The sequence below is a fragment of the Caretta caretta genome, chromosome 1 (genome assembly GCF_965140235.1).
Source record: "Caretta caretta isolate rCarCar2 chromosome 1, rCarCar1.hap1, whole genome shotgun sequence".
Lineage (NCBI taxonomy): Eukaryota > Metazoa > Chordata > Testudines > Cheloniidae > Caretta > Caretta caretta.
The window spans coordinates 239,664,811-239,677,624 of NC_134206.1; the positions used below are offsets into that span (position 1 = coordinate 239,664,811).

General features: G+C 39.6%; 1 protein-coding gene across 3 annotated transcripts in view; it reads right to left on the reverse strand.

Annotated features, from left to right (window-relative positions):
- DERA (deoxyribose-phosphate aldolase) overlaps nucleotides 1–12,814 on the reverse strand; it is a 93,564-nt gene that overhangs the window by 36,362 nt on the left and 44,388 nt on the right. For all 3 annotated transcript variants that reach the window (XM_048827760.2, XM_048827750.2, XM_048827739.2), the window contains one exon: nucleotides 5,140–5,268. In XM_048827760.2, the coding sequence (XP_048683717.1) occupies nucleotides 5,140–5,268 (129 nt within the window). The remainder of the gene's footprint in view (nucleotides 1–5,139; nucleotides 5,269–12,814) is intronic.

Consider the following 12,814-nt stretch of genomic DNA (forward strand, 5'->3'; position numbering starts at 1 on the left):
ATTCTACAGAAACTTCTGGCTAAGATCCCACCAACTTGTCCCAGACAACTCCCTACGTGCCTTGGCAACTGGATTACTTAGATTGCAACCACTTTGGGGCAGGGATGGTCTTTTGTTCTGTTTGTAAAGTACCTAGCACAATGCAGTTCTGGTCCATGACTGGGGCTGGTAGGCACTATTCAAATACTACTACTAATACAGTAACTCCCCACTTAACGTCCTCCCGCTTAACGTTGTTTCAAAGTTACATCGCTGCTCCATTATCATAGACTCATAGACTATCCGGGTTGGAAGGGACCACAGGAGGTCCAAAGTACCATTAGGGAACATGCTAGTTTAAAGTTGTACAATGCTCCCTTATAACGTCATTTGGCTGCCTGCTCTGTCCACTGCTTGTAAGATTTTGTGGAAGAGCAGCGACTTTACAAGGGAGCATTGTACAAGTTCCTCTTCTCTGCCTCCTCCCCCTCCCTCCCAGTGCTTCCCCCACTGCCAAACAGCTGTTTGGCAGCGCTTAGGACTTTTTGGGAGGGGGGGAGAAGGAGCGAGGATGTGGCATGCTCCGGAGAGGAGTTGGAGTGGGAAGAGGTGAGCCCGGAGTGGAGCGGGGATGGGAAGAGGCGGGCCTGGAGCATCCCCCGGCAAAGTCTGCGCCTATTCTTCTCCAGATAAGCTGCCACTGCTGCTGTGAAGGTGCTTCTTAGCATCCTTGCCTGCAACGGGCTGTGCCTGTGTGGGGTAAGCCGGGGCACTTCCCAACCACAGTACAGTACTGTACAGTATATAATGCCTTTTATCTGCCCCAGAAAACTTTCCTTGGAACCTAACCCTCCGCATTTACATTAAATCTTATGGGAAAATTGAATTAGTTTAACATTGTTTCACTTTAAGTTGCATTTTCCAGGAACATAACTACAACGTGAAGTGAGGAGTTACTGTACTAATAGTTAAATCACAGAAAGCCATATCTGTCCATTTGAATTTCTGGTGTCCTTATTCTTTACACTCTTTGGGCCCTTCCCAATCTAGGAACCAGATTCAGCATCAGTGTAACTTTTTTAAAGTTAACAGCATTGACAACATGCTTCTTGCTAGTATAATTGTAGCTCAATTTCCATGAGTCATTTAATGAGGGTGAAGATTTAAAAAAACAAAAGCAAAGCCCACAGCTGTATTACTTTTTAAATTATCTGATTAGTCTGTGGTGAAAAACTTATTATGGTCACAAGAATTAAGCACACGGAAATCAGTGGGAACGGCTGGATCTGCAGCTGTTCTGCAAATCAGGTGACTTCTTAGTGTGCCTAAATCTTGACTTAGGAGCCTAACGAGGCACTCAGTTTTGAAAACCTGAGCCCAAGTTCACAATTTTGGCTTGGTGTGATACTGTCAGCTTCAGGCAGTAACAGATATTTAACCACAAAATAATCAGATCACAACAGTACAAATGTTTACTTTAAAAAAAAAAAGTCCTCATCTCTGTTAGACATGATAGCAAGAAGTATGCTGGTCAAGCCCAATTTTTACAGGATCATGCAATGGTAACCTTTTTTTTTTTTTTGGCATCCATGCATGTACAATTATAGTTTCTAGCACGGTCCAAGATGTAGTGTCAAATTCATCCTTCAGGCAACTACCTAGCTCTGTAGGTCTGCTTGATGATCAGCACATATGAAAATCAGACCACGTATTCAGGATCTGAAATAAAGATTTAGGAGCTGAAAATTAGGCACACCTTTTAAAAAAGAAATAATCATATTGGTTGCAAAGAAGTTAGGTGCCTGAAAATAGAGATTTAGGAACCTAACTTTAGGTGCACAGGCTCAGATTCTCCAAGGTATTTAGATGCTTAATGGCTATTGATTTCCATGGGAGACAGGCGTCTAAACACCTGTGAAGGTCTGGGCAACAGCACCTTATTTTTCAGAGATGCTGAGCACCTGCAGCACTCACTGACTTCCACCGGAGTTTTGGGTTCTCTGTCTATGTGAAAGTCAGGCTCCCGTGTTTCCAAATTTGACCCAGACCACTTGGGTACAGCGCTCAGTTCAGATTCCCACACTCGCCCCCAAACAGAAAGCAAGAGATCAAAATAAAGAAGCTACCATACATATTCACAAGGATAAGCACTTACAAAATGAATCACGATGCAAAGAAAATCATTAACAATACAGCCACCTGCTGTACTGCAAGAACACTACACCAGTAAAAAAAAAAAAGGGGGGGGGGGAGAGGAGGGATAATGTATAGAATAAACCAAAATAATTTGCTAGTTTTCAACTATTATGTATTACAAAAGAGGTCAAAACGATCAGCAGATCAAATTAAACGATAATGTAATTGTTATAAGGCTCATCACTTGTCACGATGATTTTGATGTATGGATAAAAACCATATTTACAGGCATAGTCCTCATCACTGTACTATCTGAACATCTCAGAAACACTAATGAATTGACCCTCTCAACACTCTTTAGGTAGAAAAGTATCATCTCTATATTACAGAGGGAGAAACTGAGGCACAGAGAGAGAGGTTAACTTGTACAAGGTCACAGAAGAAAGCTGTGGCAGAGCCAGAAAATTATTAGAGTAGTATTCGTTCAATGTCAATAATGTGCTTGGCGATTTCTCCTACACAAAAATAAAGATATTCTCTATCTCAGAGAGCTTACCATAATAAAGATGGGCACAAACAAAACAGGACACTCCAAAGGTGAGGATAACTTAGGTGATTCTAATTTAAACTTCCCTCCATCTAATTCAATTATTAAAGTCTCTTCTTAATGAGCACTGTGAAATAAGCGGGTTTAAAGAAGGGATTTTGAGAATAGAACCCTTGTCAGCTAACTGCTAGTTCTGAGTCTTAATTATGAAACCACCTTATGTCCCTAAAAGCTTGTGTAGACTAAAGAAATTTGCACCTGGCTAATGTAGATACATAGCACTGGTACAAAACAGTGCTTGAACTGTTGTCATGCACCTAAGCAGGTTGCACGGTCGCAGCTATACCAGTGCAAAAAACAAACAGTAGGAGGAAGCCCTAAATCACTTACAAAAAAAAAATCACTTCCTGTTTATGCTGAGGTGTTTGTCTCCCACTTACTTTGCAGCTTTTAGCTAAGTCCTAAGGATCAGATTAAAAGTAATTTTCTTTGATGTTTTCAACAAGGAGGAAAGATTTTGCAATTTTGGAGTGTCTCTTAGCTGCAGATAGAGAACACTGCTGCTTCTCTGTCCCAATTATAACCTGACTAACCATTTTACCACTAAAATACCTAGTTAATGTGTGCTAATCTTACAAGTTTGAGATTTTTACATGTAGAGTATCAACATATGTTATTTCGGAAGTTAACCATTTCATGGAGCTGTTATTCTCTACACGACAATGGAGGAAGATGGCAATGGGGGTTGCCCAAAGCAATCTTTCTAGGCAGTTTTCACTGAATTTAAAATATTAAGGTGACAGAATCCACATTGGATATTTATCTTTGTGCGTTTTGGAATTGCTTGGACAAGGATCCGCCCTCCCTCCCCACAAAATTGTATGCATCCCTGTTCAGATGCACTGAGGATGGGATGCTTTAGCTGACACCATTTGCTCCCTGAAAATGCAGAGGGCCTTGTCATTTTGAGGCTATCTGCACAGAAGTACTAATGAATGTTATCTGTAATTCCTATAATAGCCACAGTAGAATAGTCTTATTTATAAAACAAATCAAAGCAATTCTTTACTATCAGTGTATATCTCTAAAAGAATGATCAAATGAATAAAATCCATTAAGCACTTACTGGATAGGTTTTCAGTTTTCATTGATCTGACTGTATTCTAGTACTAAGCAGTACTTTTTCACTGCAAATTTCTATTATACATTCTTACAAGGACTTGGTCCAGTCAAGATGTTAGCGCACAACAAGCCAGGGTGTGAATATACAGCTTGCCACATAGTAACATCCCATATGCACACTGCTACATTACGCTAAAAGTTCCATTGTCAGAGTGCACTATGGAACTTGTAGTTCACCGTAGCAGTACCCACACAGGACGTTACTGCATGGCAAGCTGGTGCACTATAGATTCGCACAATGGCTTGCCACGCACTAACATCCTGAGTAGACAAGCCCTAATATTGGGTGATATTCATACCTGTGCAGAGGCCCAGCCCAAGGCATATACACCACTTAAACCCTGAGAACACCAGAATTCAGGGGCTCAAGGGTTAATTTCAGCCTCAATACTCATTTCTAAATTTGCACGTATATAGGGATAGACAGGGTTCATCAACATGAGCTTACAGGAGCAGTCCCAATGATATCAGAGCAATGTGGCCTATTGGATAGAACACAGGACTGGGATTCAAGAGTCTCTGGTTCTATTTCCATCTCTTTCACTGACCTACTGGGTAAACTTGTGAGAGGGAAACTTACCTCTTTGCCTCAGTTTCCCCATCTGGAAACTGGAGACACTAATCCGGACCGCCTTTGCAAAGTACTTTGAGATCTAATGATAAGTGCTATTTAAGAATATATAAGGTGGTAGAATTATTATATTGGACTTACTCGTGTAAGTGGTCATTGGTATGAGTAAGGGTTGCACAATATAGCCCGAGGTAAACGTAAACAGTTCTCCCATATATACTATTTAGCAAATTAATAATGTTTACAAATCAGATTTTTCGTCCATTTCAACTGGTCCAAATGTTTTGAATTCTGAAATTTTGATGAAAAGCTTTGTTGACATTCTGAATTTAGATGAAACTTACTACTTTATTATAAGTTCTTCAGAGGAAGAAGTGTCTCTTACTATGGGTTTGTACTGTTAGTAGTAGAATGAGGCCCAATCTCAGTGAGGGCCTCTAGGAGCTGCTATACATACAAATAAATAAAAATATAGGAAAAAAATTACTAAACTTTTGAAAATTATTCTTCCCATTTTATGACCAGCTCCAGTAAATATCATAGTTTTATACAAAAAAAGTGACATATCTTATTACCTGCAATATTAATAGTTACTGGCAGGGTTGTTGGATCACAGTTTTGCCTATTCTGAGTATTTAACATCCAATTGTCAAGCCCCTAATTTAAAACTAAAGATTTCTGTGGCTGCATTACCTACAAAATGGTTAAAAATGCATATATTTACCTGCCATCATCGCTACCATGCTGGCTTTGTAGACATTGGTAAGTGATCCCAGCTCTCCTGTTCCCAAGATTGTTTTCATATGAGCATCTCCACAGGCCTGACGAAACTGATGGATCTCTTCATAGAGGCCTACAGGAAAGTCATTTTAAAACTATAAAAGCTGGTCAAGAAACATTCTCAAGTATGGTGTTAATTTCCACTTCGGGGTGAATGCAGACAGGTCTAAGAACTAGTTATAAAGCAAAGTGTTAAAGGTTCATTGAATCACATGGCTGTGTAGACAGTTAGCACTGCTATACAGTTTCAAATTCATTTTAATAGCTGTTAACTTCATTTCATTCAAAACCAAGAATATATTCAAATATGTTTGGCATATGAGAACAAGTCAGCAGTATAAACAGGACAAAGACTTAAAAATTTCACTGATTAGCCCTAAATATACCAATAAAACACTATCAATACTTTCTAAAGTCTTTCCTGTATGCTTGTTAATAGCTTTCCTGTATATTCATCATGTCATTTTTCTCCTTCTCACTCCAGCCTTCTGATGCTCTTGGCCTTGCCATCAACTTTCTGGAATGTCTTCTACTTTCTGGAATGTTTTTTTTTTTTTTTTTCAGCCTGTCCCACTCTGTCTCGTCTTCCACTTCTCTTCTACCCCCACATTTCTAATTCTGCCCTTAGATGAGATACAGTTCTCACTGGAGTTGCATACGTGCATCCAAGGGCAGAATTTGGCCCTTACCCTTATCCATAGTTGATAAGATGAACTGGTTAGAATTCAGGAAGGAGCTCTTGTGTGAACCTGTAGCTATTAAACAAACAAACCAAAAACTCTCCTTTTGAATGTGAAAAGATTGTCATAGCCACAGGAATGCCACACACCCCAGTGCACACTCCTCGTAACTTGACAGATTCCTATTTCAGTAAGAATAAATTTGAAAACATTAAGGGATTTCTAATTGATATTTTTTTTTAAAAATGATTAAACCCCTTTGACCTGATCAGATAATGAGGGTTGAGTGTGGGAGCACTGAGAAATCCACCATATTTTGGTGGAGACTGAAGTATTCTAAAACAACAAAGAATGGGAAATAGCCGCTAGATAAATCTAAACATGAATATTAATACACAGTCATGCTTTTCTAGTAAAATATAACTGCAGACGTTTTGAAAAAGGGCAGATACCCCAACATTAGCGACCTGGTGAAATCAAGTATGGAAAGCCCCTTCAGAGGAAACAATGACAGACAGCTTTATATCAGAATCAAGTAGATTCTATAATATAGTGTTCCCATTTTTGGAATTTTAACAAAATAAAGATACAGACAAAAGGATGACCGACCAAACTGGGTCCTTTAAAGGTAACAAATTCAGATTATGAGTAAGATTTGTTAATACATATATGGAAATCAATGTATATTAATAATGATAAAATAAAGTTAAAATATATTTAAATACATCTTTGCTGTGCAATGACCATGATAATTGTGGACACTGCAGAGCAAAGGCATGTTTAGTGATAAACTATCAATGCTCTCTCCACCCCCAAGAGAGTCTCCAAACCATTCGGTGGACTTATCAAACTGCTTCACTGCTGGTCCTCCACTCCACCTGCTGTGCTGATGCATTCCACTGATGTCAGGATGTAGCCGCTATGTTTGATAGTACTGCAGTGTTCCGCTGCGACATATTATGCATATTCGCAGACAACTGGCTAATGCACTTAGTGAGTCCCTTTATAGACACCTGGCTTATCTCACATCTCACTAGGTACCCAAAGTGTGAATTAATCAGTGCTACCATACAGTCGAACATGTATTATTGATAATTGACGATACTCCAGAAGCCTCCTAGATCAAATCAACACTCAGAAAGGAAACACAAAGAACCTGTGTTATTTGCTTGAGTAGAGGATTTGAGAGGAATATGACTGGCTGATGCTCATGTTAGATCATAATACAGTCTCTTTTTGTGGTGTGACTATTTCATGAAGCCTTTAGAAAACCAAGGAAAGCAGCTTTCATGTTCTACTAGTTTCAGTAGCAATAAGAAAAGATTCAAGTTTTCTCTAGTTCTAAGACATGCTGCCAAAAATTTCAAAACAAATTAACAGAATGTAAATTTAGGGTGGATGCCATAAAAGAAAATTATCTTGTTCTCTGAAGGTAGTGCTGTAGTTATAGTATTATCCCCACACTTTTGATATGTGTTTCTCTATGAAATTAGTGCTGGAATGAGTTAACGGCCTCAATAGCCAATGGCATGTGTGGCACCCAATGAAGAGGAATAACTGAAGCTCCTCAGCTATGAATATCTTTTCTGCCACGTTCTTCAAGGTAATGGAGAAAATGCATACGTACTTTTTTTTCCTAACTCTAGCGGTGGGGATACAAGAACTTGTCTGTAATAATTACCATATATTCAGAGAACAATTGTTACAGATAGTATCTCGTTTTTATGTGGTGCCTTTGATCCTAAAATATCCCAACACACTTTGCAGCTTTACAGCACGGGGGGGGGGGGGGGGGGGGGGCGCGGAGAGGAGAGGAGAGGAAGGTACCCAACTGGCACAAGTCATATTGCTATATAGTAAAGAGAAAGGAAGTTTTGATCACAGATGTTGGGACAAACCCCGAACCCTATAAAAAAGGCTTCAATATTTACACAGAGCAGACAGGAGATCATTTTACAGTTGCATCCAAATGACTTGCACAAGCTTTGTGATACTCAAGTTACATGCTTCTTAAAGAAACAGGGTTGTGTAGCTCATACCCAGACCTAAACCCATGGTTTCCTGGAGTCTGGGCTTTGTACGTGGTAGGGTTTGCTACCAAAAATGTCTGTCTATAGTTCAGCTCCACCAGTCCCATCACTGGGAAAGTGCACACAGGATGCTAGCAGCCACTGGTATTTTAACCACTATGTTGTTCGGATTTCCTGAAGGGGGATAAGTGACAAAGTGGTTAAAATGCCAGTTACTGCCTCATACCGTGTCTACACTAGTGCTCCTTTTGCTACAACTGGTGGCACTGAACCAGTTAGTAGTAATGGTGGAAAAGTTCTTTTTTGTCAAAAATGTCTAGTGTAGAAACAGCCTTCTTGTTTCAGACGTGAAACTTAGACCATTACACTACTCCACAGTCATTGGAAAGGCTATGAGAGCGCCAACTTCTGGCTGCTGTTTAAACAAAAAACAAAAAAACAAAAAACAAAAACAACCAACCAGCCCTCGTCAATCCAGGGAAGATTGTTAATAGTAACATCTTGATACACAGAGCAATATCTCTATTAAAAGTTGTCACTTTCAACGCAGCAAAGACTCAAAGTATAAACAATCAAAGGGGAGAAAGAGAATCATAGCCTGTCTTTTAGCCTTTAGATCTGGGCCAGATCCTCAGCTGATGTGTAAAGCAGCATAGCCCCATTCACTGTTAATTGGTAGCACTAAAGTCAACAGAACTGTGTCAGTTTACACCAGCTGAGGAGCTGACTGAGGTACAGTCTGTGCTGATCTGGATGCAGAGTGGCATGAGGCAACAACAGCTTTGTTAAAAGACTGAACCCCTCAGTGACCCAACTCAATCTTAAAATTCTCTATGGCCTGCCAAAGAATTTTAGTGGATTTGTGGCCCTCTATTATCTTAAAGTTGCCCAACCCTGTTTTAAGGAATCTCTCCTTTTCTGGTTTGACCTTCACTTGCTCTTTCGTTGGTTTGTTAGTTTTTTTAATCTTCCTTTCCTTTCTCTCCTCATAGTTCTCTCCCCTCTGTTTCCATCCCTCATCCAACCTCTTAAAATGAGAATCGGAAACAGGGTGCTCCACCAAATCCAAGCAAGTTTTGGAAACTGAGCACATAGTGAAGTCATTTTGTGGATGTCACTCTCCAAATACAGGTCTGTCAATAGCCCCGTTAACAATGCAGCTTCCAGTTACCAAAGTCCAGTGGGCCAATGGAGATGGAGGCAAATTTGAAGTGGCCTTCTGAAAAGGTGACAGATCCTTCAATTCCTTAGTGGCATCCAAGGGGGAAGCCTTGCTGGAACCGATACTGGGGAGGGATTTGGTATACAGTACCTCTATAGGGTTCGGTCTACAGAAAGACATTGATGCTTCAATTATAATAGAGCAAATGATGCTCATAACTACCTAGAAGGGATTGGTGGAGATTGAGCAGCATGATCGTGGCATCTCAGCAGGTTTGGGACCATAGTGCCCAATCCCACACACCTTCTGATGTCAATAGAGAAATTCCCATTAACTTCAATGGGCCATGGATCAAGCCCATAATTTTTGACGCATGGACATGGAACACTATACAACAGTATAGGCCATTTCTGCAGCCTATTGCTCTCCCAAACAAAAATGTCACTTGCCTTTCATTCATGATATGCCAGTGGAAAAATCAGATAGTTAAGAACACAATACTTTCTGAAAAGTACTACTGTACTAAATCTGCTCTTTAACAATGTTTTAACGTGCACCATTAGAAAACATGTTAAAAAATTGTTAAAAAGCAGATTTAGACAATTATATTTCAAGTGCAATAAATATATTCAACAATATGTAAGAATAGCTTTAAAATAACTCTCAGTACAATTGTATGTTCACTAAAATACTTAATATAACATTGCCCAGCAACTTTTTAAACAAAGTCACAAAAAACTCTTAGAAAATGCAGTTTTCATCTATCAAGGTGACTCCAATTATCCCAGTGTCTAGGGGGGGAAAGCTGAAAAAATACATACAGAAAGATCTAGTTTGCAAAATAAAATACAGTATAAACCACACATTTTTGTCAATAACATCTGAAGTTTTGAAGAATCACAGCATGAGAAAACAACCATAAAAATACACTGGGGCTACAAGTATATGCAAAGGTTCTGTCATTATTATAAAGCATATGAGCAAAGCAGTTGTGGTTTATGAAGTCACTGGAACAAAGATGTATTTACTGCCCTCACCACCACTTTTCAATTTTATATAACACATGGGTCCTGCTTGGAAAGACTTCCTTAGCCCTTTCTCTGCCTTCCTCAAATAAACTGTAGAATGCAAAAAGATTTATCGTTTCTAGACATTAGATATAGCCAGAGTTTAGGCTATATTATAAATCATATATATGTCTGTAGAATGTTAATCCTATATACTGAACATCAGCCTTGCAACAAAATTTCCCCTCATCCACTGGAGTTGCTTTCCTTGATGGGCGACTTAAATATCAGGGGTCCCCCCACCCCCCATTAACATCATCCTCAATGTTGTAAAGGTTGGTGAGTAAATTTTGTTCCTTGGATAGTTCTCTTTTCATGACAAATATGAGAGGCTACAGTACACAAGGATGTACATTCCTACATAAATTCTCAGAAATCTATCAGTGATAAACTCAGTGACCCCCTTGTGGAAATAAATCAAAACTATTTATTAAAAAAAAAAAAACTGCTTTCTTCAAGCTTGCCACAACACTTGCTGTGGATAAAAGAAGTGAATGAAATGAAGAAAAGTCAAAATCTGATTTATTTTTAATCTACTCCACCCACCCTGTCACATCTGAGTGCTCCTTCCCAGTTACTTCCGTTTATACGTAACTGTCTGTAACCCCATGCAGAAAAAGCTGATACAGTTCAAGTTAAAACATCCACACCACAGTTGCAGTGGTGCCAGTTCATCCTGTTTTATATGGCAAATCCTGAGACCTGCAACTTCCATTTAACTTCAATAGGAGTTCATTCATTTTAGGGCCAGGAGGGACCATAGCGATCACCTAGTCTGACCTCCTGCATAACACAGGTCACAATTTCAGGCAGTAATTTCTGCGCCATGCCCAGTAACTTGTGACTGAGTGTCAGGTGTTCAGGATCTGTCCCTCTATTATTTCTTCTATGACATCCCTTTTCATAATCATGTACAATATACTTTAAGTTCTATTTTCTGTTGATTGCATGGGGTAACTCAGTGACCCTTGTTCTAAGTAGTCTGTGTCTAGAGCCTGCCCATGCTTTGACCTCTGAAGCATGGTAACTGCAGGCATGTTCAGAAACAGCTATCAAGCACTGTTCTGCACATTAAGCAGAACAGTTCTTGACAACTTTTTCAGGCACCAACTGTCGCTACTCTAGGCCAGACTGGTGCTCTCTTGTGGATAGGGCTCTCTTGAATCAGCTGGGTTAGCTGGATCTGTGCTCAAGACTAGTCCTCGCTCCCATTCCTGGCTATGCAGTGATCATATGCTTTGTAACTCTGACTGTGCACAAAAGTACAGGCATGAGAAAGTGATCGGGATGGATGGAATATCTGAACTGTATGGGAACAGTGTAATTGTCAGATGTCTGTCTGAACACTAAAGAAGAAACAAATACAAATATTGCATTTGTTTATAACATGGCCACCACTGAGCAGCAGTGGCCACTTCAAGTCCGCTGTAGGGGTGCAAACTCTGCTCAAGCAATAATGTGGAGATAGTCACATAGAGGCACCCATTTCATATGTGGTTCTCTCCTTGCCCCTACAAATAAAGGGGGTGGGGGAATATTGCAATTTCTCTCAATTTTATCTCAAGTCTTGCAATATTTGATTTTTCCTTAAAGCCCCAGCTCCCAGAGACAAACGATTATACAAGAACTTTAGTTTTCACTTACAAAGTTTATAGCTTTCATGGTTGTGGAAAAACGTTTGTGATCCAAGTGAATCCTAAAAACTCTAAAGCAAGAAGGCAAATCAAAAGAACCTAAATTTTTTATTTGTGGGGGAGGAGGTTGTTTTGTTTTAAATCTCATGATTTTCCATAGTCAGGGTTGGCAATGCTCTCTGTCCAGCTTTTCATAGGCTTAGAGATCCCTGTGTGGGAGAGGTGGAAGGCACTGTGCCTTTTTTTTTTCTCTTTGGCATCCGGATGATCTTAATACAGTCTGAGTTTGTATAGCTCCCTCTGCAATGTGGAACTCCCTTAGGAGGATTGTTGGTGGGTCAGGGAGCCTCTGGCTGTGGCTGAATGGAGTTGAGGAAAGCAAATAAACTCAGAGCAAGTGTGGAGACAAAGGGGCCTGTTGTACAGATGGCTCTGGCCTCCAGTAGCATTTAGAGGATGGGGAAATCTGAGCTGAACCCTTTCTTTGCTCCTTAGGTGGACAGGACAAACCCTGCCTTGATAACAGAACTTTCTATCGGAAACACCGTGAGCGAACTTTTTGAATATCCCCCCCACTGATCCCATTCAGTGGGTTTCTCCACAGAAGGACACAATCTGCATTTTTAAAAATTAATTTGGTCATAGCTGATAACTAATTAGCTGCTTTTTTTAAATTTTAAACATTTTGATTTTTGCAGCTCTCAAGAATGTTTAATAGTAGAACTATATTAGTTGCCTTATCTAATTATTTGGATCCATATTAGGATCCTACACAAAAAAAACTATTATTCAGAATTTAGTTAGATAGTAAAAAAAAAAAAAAAGAGCGAATTAATGCTATTGATATTCTGCATAATGTGACCCATTAAAATGTTAAATATGTTTATGAGAAGATTATTTATGAATAGTTCCATTTGTATACACCCTATAAAAAGGGCTAGAAGACTGTGTGCCTCCACCGCTGTCTATATTACTACTTCATATAGCTTAGTTTGTGTCTACACTAAGCAGTTTCTGAACCATGCAGTGAGCACACTGTTCCAACT